The following is an 18841-nucleotide window of genomic DNA, read 5'->3' as shown; positions in this document are numbered from 1 at the left end:
TTCACATTCTTTAACACTGTTTAGCCCAATTCTATGCATGTTTATTCAGGAGGAAATCTTCAATGGACTTATTCTCTAGTAAACTGTAGCCTTAAAGAGTTTACTATCAAGCCACAACCCCTCTCCACCCCATATACTCAAAAGAGCAACTAGCTGTGCAATCCAACTTGCATTTATGCCGGGCTGAGGAGAGTTGGATATGGCAGACCTCTGGCTGAGCCAGCTAGGTCTTGGCTCAGCTGGGCTATGCAAGGCTACACTGGAATAAGTCCCTTGTCCCCAGGACTGCTGGAGAAGCCTAGCCCAGTGCAAGGGCAACTGGCAGAAGCCAGCGGAAGACCTGCAAAAAGGACGTTCTGGGGGCATGTTGGAGGAGGGGCCGAGGGGGGGACTTATGCAAAATCCAGGTCCTGTGAGGCTCCCTCCCATGGCGCTTCGTTGCAGCACCCAGAATACTGGGGAAAGGGGTGGTGGAAGGAAAACATTTATTTCTTTCTGTCATGCCCTGCTGGCATAGTCAGCGTCCTCCCTTCCAAGAGACCTCCAAGCAGCAGCTGCATGTGGTGGCCCCTTCCACCAGCTCTGCCTTGGCTGGCTTCATTCCTGGCAGCCTCCAGCAAGTTGGATCACTCTGTAACATTTTAAGCTACTGAACTAAAAACAAAATGATTTGCTCAGTATTATAGTGATGATGGTTAAAACATAATTAAATTCAGCAGCATGATTATGGAACTGGAAAAAATGCTTATCAGATTTGCAGATGATACAAAATTGGGGGGCACAGCTAATACCGTGGAAGACAGAAACAAAATTCAAAGGGACCTTGATAGGCTGGAGCATTGGGCTGAAATCAACAGAATGAAATTCAACAGGGATAAATGCAAATTCTACGCTTAGGAAAAAGAAACCAAATGCACAGTTATAAGAAGGGGGATACTTGACTCAGCAATACGACATGTGAGAAGGATCCTGGAATTGTTGTTGATCACAAGCTGAATATGAGCCAACAGTGTGATGTGGCTACAAAAAAGGCAAATGCTATATTAGGCTGCATTAACAGAAGTATAGTTTCCAAATCGTGTGAAGTACTAGTTCCCCTCTATTCAGCACTGGTTAGGCCTCATCTTGAATACTGCAACCAGTTCTGGTCTCCACACTTCAAGAAGGATGCAGACAAACTGGAACAGGTTCAGAGGAGGGCAATGAGGATGATCAGGGGACTGGAAACAAAGTCCTATGAAGAGAGACTGAAAGAACTGGGCATGTTTAGCCTGGAGAAGAGAAGACTGAGGGGAGATATGATAGCACTCTTCAAGTATATGAAAGGTTGTCACATAGAGGAGGTCCGGGACCTCTTCTCGATCGTCCCACAGTGCAGGACACGGAATAATGGGTTCAAGTTGCAGGAAGCCAGATTTCGACTGGACATCAGGAAAAACTTCCTAACTGTTAAAGCCAAACGACAATGGAATCAATTACCTAGAGAGGTAGTGGGCTCTCCGTCACTGGAGGCGTTCAAGAGGCAGCTGGACAGCCATCTGTTGGGAATGCTTTGATTTGGATTCCTGCATTGAGCAGGGGGTTGGACTTGATGGCCTTATAGGCCCCTTCCAACTCTACTATTCTATGATTCTATGAAATAATCCCAAATGGAATTACAATAATGGACAGATGCCTTCTTTGTTTTCTTTGGAATAATCGCTGAAAGTATTGATGTATTTTGATGCCATGTTAACACTTTAAACTATCTTCCATTAGGTTTTATCCTATGAAGGATTACATTTTCCTCAAACACAGCAATTACAAAAGCAAAATTTTAGATTTTGGTTCCATCTCCCTTTGTAAAATGTCGATAAATTGGGGCAAGTATAAGTGCCATGCTTTATTTTGATATAAGATTCTTAGTGCTTTCAAGATGACTGACTGAAATAAGTATCTCCCCATTTTTAAGAATTTCATAATCTAGCCTAGTATTTAATTTTACAGACTGAACAGCTCCATATCACATTTTCTACATATTTTAACTACATGGAATGTAGATATATGTAACTACATGGAATGTTAGAAACATAACAATTATATAAATGCTTAATTTAGTGAAAACTCCTGTTTTTACATCCTGATGCCATAGGCAATAAGACAATATGCAACATCCAATCCCAGCTTGATGGTACGGGCAAGAGTACTATTATGGGACTGAATAACACTCTCCTGAAAGAATAACGTATGAAGCAAGAGAAGCACTAGGACATATAAACAGTACTTCTGATGGATATAACCCTAGACACAGGTAGGTACAGCTTTCTAGTTCTCTTTAAAAACATAGCTGCAAGTCACAAAAGCAGTACATGGAGGGCTCAGAAAAGAGGCACAATTTTTAACCAATGATAGCTAGCGGCTGAATAAGTTGATGGAAAAAGACGGAATCATCATTTCCAGACTGCAGAGCTTGGAAAAGTTACTTTTTTGAACTACAACTCTCATCAGCCCAATCCAGTGGCCATGCTGGCTGGGGCTGATGGGAGTTGTAGTTCAAAAAAGTAACTTTTCCAAGCTCTGCTGCAGACTAAGTGAATGTAGGCTTGCTTGTGAATATTATTGTTACTGCATGTTTACACAAGGACTCTTATGTAATGCAGAGTGTGTGTATGTGAGTGAAGGAATTCCACGTATGCTAACCAACCCATCTGCTCACTATCCAGTTTTCACACATTCAGCCATAGCCATCCACTACAAAAAATGATGATGCAACTCAGGATGGAGATTTATACCAGCCAAGGGTGGTATATTGCTTTTTTTAAGAGTTTAACTGTTATGCTTTTTAATACACTTCTTTTACGGGGTATTTCAAATATGGGTCTTTTGAATGTTTTGATGGAATCGTTAATCCATTACTGCATGTAAGCAGAATATAAATAAATAATATAAATGAGGTGCTTGCTAGCAATGATGCCAGTGGCTTTTCCCCTTATTTTCAAGGAATGACATCTTGTAAGATCACAGTGATTGTAGAGATGGGTAGATAGATATTTTGTGGTGCAGCATCAGTATATGCTCCTGAGGTGTTTTATTTCTATCTGCTTTTCATTCACTGTTGTGTCTGGATGAAGTTTTACTGCTCATTCTAAAGGATGCAATGTGGATTTTAATGTGATGACTTTGATATTATGTTTATTGTGTCATTACTTTATATGCTGCCTTGAGAGCAATTGCCCTAGAAGGAGGTCTATAGATCTTTTAATTAAAAAAATAGACCTATAGGAAAAGATTCTAAGCAACTGATGACTAAAAAAAAAAAAAAAGACTCAAAACAAATGCAGCTTGCACTTCTGCTGCTGGTAGAGGAGCATTCCAGGGGCTGGGAGTAAAGATTCATCTATTTCCTGGCTCTGCCCCGCCCTCCCCCAGGCCAGCCTATTCTGCAACATCTTTTAAAAATAGGCATTTAGCAGGTCATTGTGTACACACACACCTGTCCTTTCAATGTCTTTTTGGACAGGTTATTCTAGGGTGGGACGAGCATGTTGTTGTTTTTGATAGATTTTATGTTTACAATGTATTTTTATTTCATTTGGCCTTTTTTATCAGCCAAATGACTTCACTGCCTTAGATATGAACCCATTGGAGACAAAACTAATGACATTTAGAAAAACTACTGTAAGTCACACTGGGATTGAGTGGAATATATAAATGAATCAATCAGATCAAATTAATAGTAGTTCCACCAGAAAGTGTGGAAAGGATCAGGGCTGGTTCTAAAGGGTGGCCAGGTGGGGCACTGGCCTGAGGGCCCCTGGAGCTACAGGGGCCCCTCTGCTCATCTTCCTTGATCCGCAGCAGCAGCCGCGGATCACAGGGCAGGAGCTTCCACCTGCCCGCCATTCCCTTGCCCCACCTACCTGTCTCCTGCCTTTTAGCATTGCCCTTCATGAAGATGGCGGCTGAGGTTTCCCTAAGGTGCTGAAGCCCCTGCCGCCATCTTGGTTGATGGCAGAGATGCATGCGCATAGCACGCACACGTGCCATCAACCAAGATGGTGGCAGAGGCTTCATCCCCTTAGGGAAACAGTGGCCGCCATCTTGGTTAATGGGAATACTAAAAGGCAGGTGACAGGTAGGTGGGGGGCTTGAGGGGGCCATCCACGCGCACACACACACAAGGGCCCGGGGGAAGCTGATGCCCAAAGGCACCGGCATGCCTGGGGCCGGCCCTGGAAAGGATGTCCAGTCAGCCCATTATTATCAGCTAAAAAACCCCAATACACCAGCTTTTGGCCATTTTGATACAAAAGAGCAACTACCCTGGATTTCAATCCTATAGATATATACCTTGGAATAAGTCCCCTTGAATTCAGTGGGACCTCCTTTTAAGTAGACATGCACAGGACTGCACTGTGAAAGACATTCAAACAGCTCTTTATAAGCAAAAGTTTGAACTACTTTATTCTAGTGGTCCCTCCCAATTTAGAGCCAATGAAAAACAAAAGATGAAATTTTTACCCATTTCTTATATTTTAGTGGTCCTGTGAAACCCATTGCTTCTATTATCTTCGTGAAAGCACCTACTTTCTCTTCAGATGGCTGAGGCGAGTCTTTGGCTGTAAAAAACTAGAATAAAAGTAAAGAAATGTGTTAACAGAAATCACATCTTAATCACCCAAGTGTTTTCTGCAATTTAAAACTACATTCAACTATAAGGGGCGCTTCATACATTGGCCCAGCAAGGCCAATACCTTTTCCTTGTTCTTCTCCCTACAGTGGGAATAGGGGCTGCTATACCCATCTGCCATATGTACAGTCATAATATTTGACCAGGGCATACAAATATGAAATCCAGTGTATCTGTATAGGCTTGACATAGGAAGCAACTATGCAATCTGGGTCTACCTATTCTATGTACAAGCATAAAAACTGACATTTAAATGTTACACACATTTGTGGATCCCCAGTAGTCCTGAAGATAGGACGCATGTGCCCAGGGAGGTAGAAAAACATGCCCTCACTTCTTTACAATGGGTTGGGTGGAAATCCAGGCCACTATACGAGAGTGATAAATGTTGCTTGATACCTTTGTCTCTTCAATAATATTTCTAAGGCTTCCCTCCAAAAAAACTCATGCAAATATTGTTCCTGACATGGGAACAGATCAAAACACAGAGCCTGGCCTGCAACGATAACTCTCCATTCAAACTGGTGGTCAGACTTATCAAAGAGGGTTAAGAATGAAGGACACATGACAATAGCCTATGAGAAAAAGTACAGCCCTTGACATTTGGCTTTCCCATTCTAATTACTCTGGCAACTTTCACCTGCATAAATTTGAGGAAGTCAATGTAAGGCTGGTACCTTAAAGAAAGAGAGAAATACCTAATCAGAATGCCATATGCAATATGAAATTTGACAAATTCAAGTATAGATGTGTAGTAGTTAAGGTGTTGGACTACAACTTGGGAGAACAGGGTGCAAATCCCCACACAGCACCCTTCACTAACTACACTTCCCAGGATTCTTTGGGAGAAGCAGTGACTGCCTGAAGTGAAATAACAGTCTGGTGTGGATGGGACAGCTTTGGTTTAAATTTGGGTGGGAGGCTGCATGTGCCTGCTGTAGAATTAAAAGTTGGGGGGAAATAATGATACTGTTCAGTGTTTTCCTTTTGGAAAGGAAAGGGGCTTCCCCTCTGCCCAGTGCCCATTCACCCACCTACCCACCCAATATCATCTCCCTCTCCTCCCCCTCCTGCCCTCCTCCTCTCTCCTTCCCTCCCCCAGGTCAGTTTCACCTATCCTAAGTATGATTGCACAGGAGTAAATCCCACTAAACTCAAAAAGCATGCAAATGTTCAAACCTGCCCTCCCCTCCTCCTCCCTCTTATCCCTCCCTTCTCCCTTCCTTCACCCCTCCCTTCCCCTCCCTCATCCCCTTCCATTCCCCTCCTTCCCCCTCCTCCTCCTCTCCTCCACCCTTCCCCATGGTCAGTTTTACCTATCCTAGGACTACGACCTGGGAGACCAGGGTTCAAATCCCCACACAGCCATGAAGCTCACAGGGTAACCTTGGCCCAGTCACTGCCTCAGCCTCAGAGGAAGACAATGGTAAACCACCTCTGAATACCGCTTACCATGAAAACCCTAGTCATAGGGGTGCCATAAGTCAAAATTGACTTGAAGGCAGTCCAAATAAATAAATGACTATAAGTCAGGATGAGAGGTTCACGATCACTGTCTAAATCATAACCCTGGAATGAACAAGAGGATATAAAGATATATATAAGTTTTATCTAAACAACTTCTACTTTTAAGTGGATATGTGTTCTTTTGAAGCTATCATTATTTTGCCTATTAATGCCAGCATATAAGAACTTTGCCGAAAATCTTTCTAATGTGTGTGTGACTGGGCTCTGAAATCTAGTTTATACAGTACGTTATACACCCTCTTCCTTCCAGAAGACCGTTAAGAACTGGGTGCTGGTGACCTTTAGATAAGGTTAAGCTATCACAATCCTTATAAAAGAGGGAGACTGAAACCCAATAATATCATAGGTTTTATTAAACACAGAAAACATTTGGATAGCCAAGAAAGAAGGAGCAAATTAATTTTTAGCCATTAGTAGACAAAACAGGTCAACTAATACTATACAATGCATATGTGACAACGCATTCTGGAATAGAGGTTCTTCTTTTAAGAATAGCCAACCTAGTACATTTTAAAATTGTCTACACAAACTTGCAAGCTCTCTTGTCATCAGCCAAAACACCCGGACAGACTGCAAGTCTTTCCCACTTAGCAATTTCAATAGTGTCATTTCAGAAGAAAGGCAGAAGTGTGTGGAGAGTGTGTGTGAGAACATGGCATGAAGATATTCAGCAGTCCAAAGGTCTACTCTGGGATACATTCAAGATTAGATTGCAAAAAGGAGTGTATTTTAAGAAAGCCAGTTGAAAATATCTTGATACTACCCAGTTATTGTTCTTCTATTTACAGGGCAGACTGACAAAGGTGTCTGGCTTGCAAAGGTCCCCAGTGATTAGCAGTTTCCAGTAGATTTGCTGTCAGTGGAGGATAGACAATGGATTGATGCTGGCCAAAATGGTAGCACAGCTGCCTGGAATGACTGCTGTTTGAACCACTTACATAATATACATATGAAGTGCCCTGTCCCTGCCCATACTGCTGCCTTTTGCTGTGAAGTTAGTTCATGAGTGTATCTCTCTCTCTTGAACGAGCCAAGTAGTCTTCAACTGGAATCAAGGACATTAGAAGGCTTCCTAATGAAGATCCAATACCAGCAACAAAAACTTTGAAAATAAACTGCCAGTAGTAAGCAATTAGGCATGCACCTCTTTTGTTAACCTAACATGTTTATTTCTAATAAGTAGCACTTGTAGATACGAGCCTGCTGTTCTGAGAATGACTTTAGTGGCCACCAAGTTGCATAAGGTTGCTCTTCAGTCAGGGGTGGAAAACCTCCAATAGCATCTGTTATAAACCACCCTGTTCAGATCTTGTAAGCTCAGGTCTGTGGCTTCCTTTATGGAATCAATCCATCTCTTGTTTGGTCTTCCTCTTTTTCTACTCCCTTCTGTTTTTCCCAGCATTGTTGTCTTTTCTAGTGAATCATGTCTTCTCATGATGTGTCCAAAGTATGATAACCTCAGTTTCATCATTTTAGCTTCTAGCAATTGTTCTGGTTTAATTTGTTCTAACACCCAATTATTGGTCTTTTTCACAGTCCATGATATCTGCAAAGCTCTCCTCCAACACCACATTTCAAAAGAGTTGATCTTTCTCTTATCAGCTTTTTTCACTGTCCAACTTTCACATCCATACATAGAGATCAGGAATACCATGGTCTGAATGATCCTGACTTTAGTGTTCGGTGATACATCTTTACATCTGAGGACCTTATCTAGTTCCCTCATAGCTGCCCTCCCCAGTCCTAGCCTTCTAATTTCTTCCAGACTCTCCCCAGGTTTCACCTCCTCTGCTTAGCCCTGTCTCCTCACCAGCCTAATTCTGTCCCCTCCTTACCTGTGCACCATACCTCTGAGTGGTTGAGGGCATGTTCCACACTTAAGCTTACAATATGGATGTGGGAAAAGATTGCTTGAAGGCAGTGAATTTGAGATAATTAATGATTTTGTGTGCATGTATGAGAATATGAACAAAATGTGTGTGTGTGTGCGAGAGAGAGAGAGAGAGAGAGAGAGAGAGAAATGGAACGTATGCTTGTGTAAGAAGGAGTGTGAGACAGAAAACAGATGAACTGAGTGGCATCTGCCCCCCGCCCCCATAGGTTAGCCACAAAGAAATGCAGCCCTTTAATGTAGACTTTGTATGTTTTTAATTATATGTATTTTTTACCTGGAAGCCGCCATGAGTTCCAGTTTTGGGGAAATGGCGGGGTATAAATAAAGATAATAATAATAATAATAATTGGGCTGAAAAAGTTCTCCACCCCTGTCACCAAGATAGAAAACACCTCTCCTGTTTAATTTTTTACTGCTGCATGAAGTTGAGAGAAGACCCTATGTGACATAACTGACCACTGATAGCCTGACCACTGTTGTCCACACACTGGTAACCTCCAGGCTGGATTACTGTAATGTGCTCTATCTGGGGCTGCCTTTGAGGTTGGTCTGGAAGCTGCAGCTGGTGCAAAATGTGGTGGCGAGACTGCTCACTGGGGCAGGGTATCGCCAACATGTCACCCCGCTGCTGAAAGAATTGCACTGGCTGCCCATTTGCTACCGGGCCAAGTTCAATGTTCTAGTTTTGGTATACAAAGTCCTATATAACTTGGGACCAGGATACCTGAAAGACCGTCTTATCCCTTATATACCCAGTCGATCACTGTGCTCTGCTGGTGAGGGCCTCCTCCAGATAACCATCTTAAATATTAGGTAGGCATCATCTCTGTTATCTTTTCAGTGCCTTTTGAAGACTTTCCTCTTTCAACAAGCCTTTTAAGTTGAGACCTATCCCAGTCTGCGTCTGGATTGGAATGTAAAGTTGTTTTGTTTTGGTGTATTTTAAGGCCTGTTTTTATGATGTTTTGATGTGTTTTTAGCGCTTCTGTTTGCCGCCCTGGGCTCCTGCTGGGAGGAAGAGCCGGATATAAATCAAATAATAAATAAATAAATAACTTTGTTTTCTTTAAAATCTGGATAGGAAGAGAGGTGGAATGAGAGAAGCAAGCTGGTTCTGCCCCAACTATGGAGTTTGCTAACTTGACATTTGAAGGAAGCTTAAGATTAACAAGTTAAACATTGCTGTACAGTTAGTTATGAAACTGCTGTAAAAGTTAACAGCTTACATGTTTGAAATATACCTATCAATCTGCAAGTCCTTTGGCTTGTGGCATAACCTAAGCTTGCAATTAATGTCTCAGACACATTAAGAGTGAAAATGGACATACTCTGGACCAAAATTTCATAACTATAAAACTCAAGTTCATGGTAGAACACTTTCCAAATTAGGTTTAGTTAGATATTATCTTTTGAAAAAAAAACTTGGCTATGCTTTTTCCAGGCTTGTGAGAAACCACTTGCCTGGCTTGGAGAAGAATTGGCTTCAGGCAACAAGACAGGGCAAGCTGTATCAGTTGTTAAGAGCACCCGGTTTTGGGTTTCAAATCAAACTGCCACAAATTATTATTAGCACAGGTATGTGTCGGCTGACAGACTAGTAACCTTTGAGGACTTATTTGCAAAGCTGGCCTATTTCAAAACTGCAATTTATTACTAAAATAAGAAAGGGGCAGTAATAAGTATTGTGTACTTCCCTCCCCACAAGCTCCTTGCCTCCCTCAGTGGAAGAAGACCAAATGAGAGCTAGCACTGCTGCTGGGGGTATACTTATGCTCTGGGATCTCCCAGGAGTAGCAGCCTTGGAGCAACAACAAATGGCAGCTGTGGTAGTTTCTTCTGATTCTGCCGTCGCTGGCTAAGAATTCTTCGGCCTGGGCAAATTTAGGCACCATAGGTGCAGCTATTCCTTGTGTTTGCTCTTTCAAACAGAGTGCTGGTGCAAGGAGAAACAGAATCTGGCATGGTCAGGCAGGTCACCTTTTGGCAAACCATTTCCTGAGTGGTGAAGCTATGCTTCATGGCTATGATTGCTGCAACCTGAGTACGGAAGCTTTGATGAACAAGTATAGGTTGAGAAGGAAGAGTGCTACAGCCTGCTGCTGCCCCTCCCAGCCTAGAATACCTAACCAGCCATCTCACACACCAGTTGTGTAAACAGTCTCCAAACCAGCACCTCCAAATGGTGGTTGTAGCATATGGTATGTGAACTGATCTTCAAAAAGCAGTATGTATGCTGTAAAATTTTACTGGTTTATTAAAATAGTGTGTATTAACACAGTAGGTAAATGCTGCAGACAAGATTGTACTTCTGGTGAGTCTGAGATTAGCACAGATAATACAAGTGAAATGACAAGCTGTATTTGTCTTGATCTGGGATGCACAGTTCAAACCACTGAGATTAATTCAAGAGAGCTACAAGATCATGTTAAATGAAGGAAAACATCTTTTTACAGCGTTTTTGTTTTCATTTACACCAAGAATGAGGAACATGTGGCCCTCCATATGTTGTTGGACTCCAACTCACAACAGCCCCAACCAGCACAGGGTATGGTCAAGGGTATTGGGAGTTGTAGTTCAGCAACCTCTGGAAAGCCACAAGTTACCCATCTCTGATTTACAGTCATTCTATTAGCCACCGATTCATCTGTGCCCTGTAGCATGCACTCTCCTCTCTGTATGACCACACGTCTCTGTTAACCATTATTTTCCGTTTTCACTTTGCACCCACAGCACACACCCTCTTCTCTCAGTACCCCTCTTTCCCCACCCAACAGATGTCATTGCCTCCCATGTCAGCCCTTTCCCTCTTCACTTCACTGATGTTAACCGTTTTTCTTCATTCAGTCTTTATCCCCCTTGTGTTTTATTTCCCCAGTCTGTTAATCCTCCTCATTGAGTATGGCATCAATAGCACATGGGCTTTCATGCACTAAAGGAATTTGAGACACAGGTAGACGAAGCCACATGGCTGGCTTCAAAAGGTTGGAAGTATTGGAGCCAAGCCAATTTCGCTGTACACCTGTGAATCCAGGAAAAGGAGCAATGGAGTCCTACTGACAAGTTTTTTAGCCTTAGATGTTCCCACAAAGAGGTGAGAAATGGTTACTACCAGCATACAGCAGGAATTCCATGAGGTGGTAGGTACAAATATCCCAGGCATTGTGTTGTGTGAGGCTGGTTTTAACTATGGAAAAAGAAAACTGGAAAAACTTAAGCAGTTTTCAGGGACAGCAAAACTTTTGCTTAAATTGTTAGCCTGTAAACTACTAAATAAAGACCTGTCAGCATAAGAGTTGTTGCTAATTTTCCTGAAATTAGCAGTGTGATTTGCTGTTAAAAACAGTTCTCAGAGAAATCTGTGCATCTTGATTTTAATTCTATCAAAACTTGTAGTATAAAAAGCAACTTCATTTTTTTCCATGTGTATCTTAGTAGTCAGAATCACAAATTACTGAACCTGTGCCATCTCACCCCTTAACATTCTGGCTTATCAATTCCTCAAATTATTCTGGGACTCAATGCTTCTCCTGTATGATGAACTAACAAAGATTGTGCATTTAAAATTTTGCTTGAAACCTGTTAATAACCCCAAAAATCTCAATCCCCAACAGAACCACAGTCCTAGTTCAATAGGGCCAAACAGCATTGTCAAAAGACAAAACATCACTTTGGTCTCACCTTGTTTGTGTGATGAAGTGTTCTGTTTGGCTGTTTTACTGTACTAATGGTTTGTATTAATCCACAGCAAGCTTTGGTTAGTTGTGACTGGCCATTCTTGTGTCTCTGGTAAGACAACAACAACAACAAAAACAGTTAAGTGTACAAATAGTAGTACAGAAGGGTAACATTGGATTATACAGTTATGTTAAAATATGACATATGCGCACAGATTACACATTAGTGTTATCCTGTAGAAGAATTTCAGATCAGAAAGGCCTGCAAAGTTCTCAGACTTTATTATGCACACAAGCACAACACAGATTTGCTCACAGATGAAGAAAAGTGACAAATACATAGGGAAAGAGGAGATCACTTGGTCTTCTAAACAGCTTCATACACCAAAAAGCTAAAAAAGTCATGAAGACACCAAACATCCTCCTCCTACAGAATATTATTGCTTTCAAGAACCTCCTAAGAACATAAGAAGAGACCTGCTGGATCAGGCCAAAGACCCATCTAACCCAGCACTCTACTCTCACAGTGGCCACTCAGATGCCCATGAAACCCCCACAAGCAGAACTTCACACCACAGCACTCTTCCCACCTGCAATTCCCAGCAACTGGTATTCAAAGGCATACAGCCTCCAACAGTGGAGGTAGAACATAGCCATTGCCTTTTCCTCTTTTCTGTGCACAAATAGACTACATATTTTCAGCTACTGCTTCTCATCTTTTTCCTACAAATTTAGTGCCCACTGTTTTTGTAGCCACAGAACATTAGCACCTTATAAAAAAAGAGAGCTGGTGGGTGGGCTCTGATACCACATGTCAAAACCTTTGTATTTCTGTCTAAGACTTACTGTAGAAGTTCCTTGGAGAATAAGGCACCTCAGTAACAGATTACAAATCTTTCTTGACACTGAATTCCAGCCAGCCTGTCTAAAGTCCCAATTTAGAGAACAATTACAATAAAAGCCATCTTGATGGTACTGAAAAGTCTACATGGTTCAAGATGTTTTGAACCAAGAAAGCTTCTGCATATGCTTGGATGTGGTATAGAGACTACAATATTTATCACTGACATTTTATCAAAATTCAAACAGCAAATACCTATGTCAGGTCTTTTAAAATCTGGATCTCTCTTCAATATCCTTGAGGCACTCATAGGCTTAAACACATGATGAGCAACCACACAGCTGTCCTACAAATTTTCTTTCTGACTCAAAGTTTAGCCTGATGCCATTTCCAATTAGTGCACTCATGAAACCACTGAGAGCAGCAAGCAAAAAAACAATGTTTTATCTCCAAATGGAATAAACCCAATATTTAACCTGTTTGTGAGGAATAACATTCTGCACTGTACATACCATGATGAGCCTTGAGAAAGGGTAAAGGCTAGCAGGGCAAGTCACAGCTGGCTCAAACTATTTAGCTCCCAGAAATGAGAGTAAATACAAACCACAGAAAATTAACTTGGGAATGTAAGAGCAGCCCTGCTAGATCAGGACAAAAGCCTATTTAGTCTGGCATTCTGTTCTCATATTGGCCAACCAGATGCCTATGAGAAGCCCAAAAGTAGGACTTGAGCATAATAGCACTCTCATTTCCCCCCAGCAAGTGTTATTCAGAGGCAGTAGTATAATGCCATCATGAATAGTAAACAATGATCCACAACAAGTTTGCAGTGCACTCCTTTCAATGCTCCCCCCCAAAACAGCCGAGCAATTCCAAATTACATGATAAATTCTGACAACGTTCTTGCAATAAAAAATAAATCTTACCTGTAGAGTGCCATGGAGCATCCTGCCCCATTGTGGTTGAGCTAATGTGGTTTGTATTAATCCACTGCATAATGCAATCCATGGAGGTACTTCAGCTCGGTGTGTCTAGAAAATAATAGCCAATAATCGACTTCCGGGAAGGGTGACTTAGCCTGTGCCTGCTTTTGAGACGGGCTCCTGCCTCAAAAGAAGCTTATTCAGATATATCAGTCAGATTTTTTTTTTTTTTGACTGATTAAACTTCTCCCGGGTAGGGAGAAACGAAGAGATTAACCTCAAAGCCTATTTTTGTTGGGACGACCAGATCTCATTAATTTATGGGACGAGGTCCAGCCGACGAAGGTGGGACGGATTTTCAACAACAAGCTCTATCTGATAAAGCGAACGTTCATCTTATCTTCTAAGAGAGAACGCACTAACAGGCAAGCACCCTTCTTTCTATATTTTTCTTTTACTTGACTTAAATTGTTGCTGTTTAAAAGAGATTTGCCAGATTGATCGGTTTTTGACATCTCACTGGGGAGCCATAACTTCTCTCTGCTACTCACTAATTAATAGCTTATCTCTGTTTTTGTTGCAAAAAGCTGTCCTGGATTTGCATTCTAAAGATATACACAGAAGAGGGATTTCTATTCCAGATTTTTATTTTGAAGAATATTATATTGTCTGAGACTACTCTCTTTTTGGTCTATTTTATTTTGACGAATCTGTTTCCTGACGACCGCCATTAATTGTTTCGATCCTGGGAACTGCATTTTGTTTACTTAAGTATGGAGAGATAAGGCTGTCTGCTCTGTTTATACTGTGATGTCACCAAGTTTGGAGTATTAACCCAATTGTTGCTGAAATAAGAAGTGGTTTTCCTATATTTTTCTTTTAAAATGGCAATTAAGAAAGTGGCTGAGAAGCTGGAAATAACTATGTTTCAGAAAATAATGGATGAGATTGAGATAACGAAACAAAACCTGCGATAGGGTTGTAAGGAGCTGAAAGTTGAATTGAGTAAAATGAAGCAGGAGATTAAAGATATAGGGGTCCCTGTGAGAGAGGTGACCCTGGAAGGGGTCCCTGTGAGAGAGGAGACCCCGGAGATTGGAACAAACGTGGAACAGGAAAAAGATTTGGAGTCTATGGACTTTAGAAACAAAATCTATTGTTTGGAGACACAGGAGATTAAAGACATAGGGGTCCTTGTGAGAGAGGAGACCCTGGAGACTGGAACAGGGGTCCCTGTGAGAGAGGAGACCCTGGAGACTGGAACAGGGGTCCCTGTGAGAGAGGAGATCCCGGAGATTGGAACAAACGTGGAACAGGAACAAGATTTGGAGTCTATGGACTTTAGAAATAAAATCTATTGTTTGGAACTCAATGTTATCTCTGAAGAAATTAATGAAGATTCTAGAGATAAAGTTATCAATGGCATGGATAATCTTCTGGACTGGAATGATGTGATGGAGCCCAATATAGAGAAAATCTATGGAATTAACTGCAGCCATGTGACAATGGAAAAACTTTCAAGAGATGACCCAGTGTATTTTGAAAAAAAGAACAGAGATATGATTTTACAGCTGTATTTCAGCAACCTATTCAGAATGGATGGCAAGAAAATATTTGGGATAGAGGTAATTCCCATCAGACTCTTACTATATGACTATGGCTTTGACAGCAAGATTATTATGGAATACTGATAATGGAAGATTGGATACTGAAATTACTGGACTTAACAAGACTACTGAAGATGGAAGATGGAAAATGGAACTAATAGGGATAATAGAACAATGGCTACTGAAATTACTGAACCTAACAGATTCTGATGTGATGGATTAATTGAAATGTTTATTTTGACTATGGTTATGACAATAAGATTATCATAATTAGTAATGAGATGGATTAATCGATATGCTTATCTGGAAAAAAAAATTGATAGATATATTTCTTAAAGAATTGAAACCTCTCTTTGACTTTTTGTGGAAAGAATAAAGTAATGTTTATGAGATTTGATGATTAAGTAAGATAACTACTGGAGGAAAGTGATTTTATAATATGACTTAAGAGACAGGATTGTTATATATTATAGACTTATAACTGATTTGATCTTTGACAAATGGGAAGTCAATATTTTACTCTTTATTTTTTATTTTTGTTTTTTTTTTCTTTTTTTCTTTTTGTTTAACTATTTTTGATTTTGTTTTTTGTCTTTGAATGTTTTATGATTTTGTCTTGTATGTTTTATGAAAATCTGAATAAAAATTATTGAAAAAAAAAAAAAGAAAATAATAGCCAATAATCAGTACTGATTATTTTGGCCAGCATTTCCAAATTCACTATATTTGTCTTCCTATAACCCCATATTTGAATAATGCTGTGACAATACAGGTGCTGCTCATCTCAAAATTCTGAATGTCCTCAGCACGCCTCAATACGTTTAATTACAGTTCAGAGTAACAACCAGCTACTAGAATTTTAAATATGTAATGTTTTTAGTTGCTGTAAACCGCCCAGAGAGCTTTGGCTATGGGGCGGTATACAAATACAATAAATAAATAAATAAATAGGTATACAAAAGCATCTACTCAAACTGTCATAATCTCTAGTGAGTGCTTTTCTCTTTTTACATGGCTTCATCAGATTATCAGGCCAAGTTCAAGGTGTTGTTGTTGGTATATAAAGCCCTTAACAGCTTGGGACCAATTCACTTGTAGGACCACCTTACTTCATATGTGCCTACTCAAGTACTTTGATCTGCAAAACTGGCATTGTTACAGGTGCTCCATAATACTTGTTCCACACCTGTAAGAAATTGTTCTTTTAGTATGGCACAACTAGTCTTTTAGTATGCCATTAGACAGGCACATTGGCAGTATCAATGCCTGCTTAAAACTTTTTTCTTTAGGCAAGCCTATCCAGACACATACATACTGATACATTTTAATCATTTTAGTCTGCTGCAGTTGTAACAATGTTTTTAATTACTTGATTTTAACTGACTGATTATTTTAATGCCACTGTAAACTGCTTAGAAGGGTTTTTTACAATCAAAAGGTATATAAAACTTGTTAAATAAATCTCTAAATAAGAATTTTTCTTTTATATGTAAATAGATATCATATAAAACGCTCCCTATTCTCCTCTGCCCCTGTATACAGCTGTCCATTTACCACACATTCTATCATGATTCTGCAGTGGGGCACATATCCCTGGCAGAATGATACAGGTGACCATGTTTTCCCATAATGAGAAAGATCATCCCAAGACAATTTGGCCATCTGTTTAAGTTCTTTGTTATGGTGGAAAGATACAGAGAGATACTTAAAATGTATCAGTTTTCCATAATATCCATGAGACAAGAAAGTTCTTTGACAAATAAAAGAGCTATCATAAAATGGCAAGATACACTGTTAGAATTGCTGCCCAGCCATAAGAAATTGATGTGTCTTGCACCAGAAAAATAATTAGGAAAAATAGAATATGTAGCAAAACATCTTTAGGGATTCAGTACTACTAAGAACAAAATTATGAAGGCTTAGTTACAATTACAATGATATTAAGTTAAACAAGTCAAAGTGTCCAATAAACAAGGACCTGCAGTCATTCCACATGACTGATATAAGCAAAAGTGAGGAAATGGTAATTGCCTCCATGTGTCTAAATTATTCCTTGCCTCAAGACATTGTGTGTCTTGCCACACCTCGCTCGCTGCTACTCTCTTATGTACATTATATAATCTGGGTTACATGGTTTAACATCTACAAACCCATGCCTGGCCAAAGGACACTGAATGAATCAACTTTCACATCCCTTCCAGCCTTTTTGCTGACTACAGTGCCCATAAGAAAAATGTTAAAATAAGCAGACAAACTGCTACTAGTGAGCAGTAGCAGAAAAATCAAAAAAATTAATCTCCTATTCTTTAAATTTAAGTCTAGGTTGGGAAACAAGCCCTGGGGCCAAATACAGCCTTACAGGCCTCTTAACTCTCCCCAGACACCCCCATCTTCCCAGGCCATACCCCTCACCAGCCTTGCTTTGCACTCTCCTTGAGTGCTGTTGCCTAGCTGCACTGTGTCCTTGAAAGTTGACAATGCCTCTTGATTGCCTGGATGGAGAATAGAGGAATGTGTGACTGTGTATAGAAACTACCCTACTATACAAAGGTAAACTTTACTGCCCACTTTTGCCTCTGCCCCTACTGACCACTGGCATGTGGCCCCAAGAGGGTCTGTAATCCTCAAGCTTGCAAATGTTCCCCACTCCTGATTTAAGCTATACAGACTGAGATACAAGGTACAAAATAGTGGCATAAAATGTGGTGTATAAGAGATCCTCTGCAAGGAGTTTTACCTTAAGAGCCCCCCACTGCCATTTCAAATAAACAAAAAATACTACAGCACTAATTATGATAGAACATCAGATAGACTATTGAATTAGTCACCGAAAGTCCTGATTAAACTACGATCGCTTCTACCTCAACTGCAGAATTTCCTTCACAAGCATTCTGTGAAGGGTGGGAATCGCTTGGCCTTGCTACGACCGGTCTTAATAGAAATTACAGGCCTTTTTGTCCTTTCCAATAGGAAAGTCTGCTTCCGCGCCAAAGCATCGAGGGCAAAGACATCCATGGCGACCCAGGAGCCCCCGAGAGACTGCTCAGCAAGCGCTTTTGCTTGCTCTCATCTTCCTCAGCCCTCCCACCACGAACAGAGTCCACAGGTTGTGGGTCAGTACATCTACAGCACCTACAAATCCTTCTCCCCCTTGACTGCCTCTGGACGACAGTCACCACTGGAGCACACGATGACTCCAAAACTTGAGCGGAGGGGCTACCGATAACTAGTCTACACGTCCCATCGACACCTACAGCCTACGATAACAGAGCCAGCCCCGATTTTGCAAAGGCAGCACCCAAGGACAGTCACAAACCCCACTCACCACAACCCTCACCAGCGCCGCCATAATTCTTCAAGGACAAGCTTCCGCTTCCGCGAAACATCAGAGTACTTCCGTTCTTTCATCCGCCGCCGGGAAGTCCAGAAAGGCCAAATCCAAATTATTCCTTGGATGCTTTTCCACAGCGTGTCCAGCCGGCGGCGGGACTACGGCGCCTCCACGTGAATAAATTACAGCGGTTCTTTCGTAGCATCATTCCTTTTCGCTGGTACCGTTTCGCGCCTATGGCGCAATAGAGAAGACGTATCTGTGAGAGGTATCGTAGGCAGAGCTTGGAAAAGTTACTTTTTTGGACTACAACTCCCATCAGCCCCAGCTAGCATGGCCACTGGATTGGGCTGATGAGAGTTGTAGTTCAAAAAA

General features: G+C 41.1%; 1 protein-coding gene across 3 annotated transcripts in view; it reads right to left on the bottom strand.

The window, feature by feature from the left end:
- Window positions 1-18607, bottom strand: part of LOC133387288 (ubiquinol-cytochrome-c reductase complex assembly factor 1) — an 88262-nt gene extending 69655 nt beyond the window's left edge. The window contains exons 1-4 of one of the 3 annotated variants that reach the window (XM_061631772.1): window positions 18461-18603; window positions 13532-13636; window positions 11769-11873; window positions 4501-4608 (exon numbers count right to left, since the gene is read on the bottom strand). In XM_061631772.1, the coding sequence (XP_061487756.1) occupies window positions 4501-4608; window positions 11769-11873; window positions 13532-13636; window positions 18461-18484 (342 nt within the window). In that variant the 5' untranslated portion in view covers window positions 18485-18603. Of the gene's footprint in view, window positions 1-4500; window positions 4609-11768; window positions 11874-13531; window positions 13637-17547; window positions 17661-18460 lie in introns of those variants that run through there. The other 2 variants (XM_061631774.1, XM_061631773.1) reach the window with 2 other exon arrangements.
- Window positions 18608-18841: the final 234 nt, after the last annotated feature.

The sequence above is a fragment of the Rhineura floridana genome, chromosome 6 (genome assembly GCF_030035675.1).
Source record: "Rhineura floridana isolate rRhiFlo1 chromosome 6, rRhiFlo1.hap2, whole genome shotgun sequence".
NCBI classification, from domain to species: Eukaryota; Metazoa; Chordata; class Lepidosauria; order Squamata; family Rhineuridae; genus Rhineura; species Rhineura floridana.
Note: the sequence above shows the minus strand (reverse complement) of the source record. Positions and strands in the feature narration are given on the sequence as shown.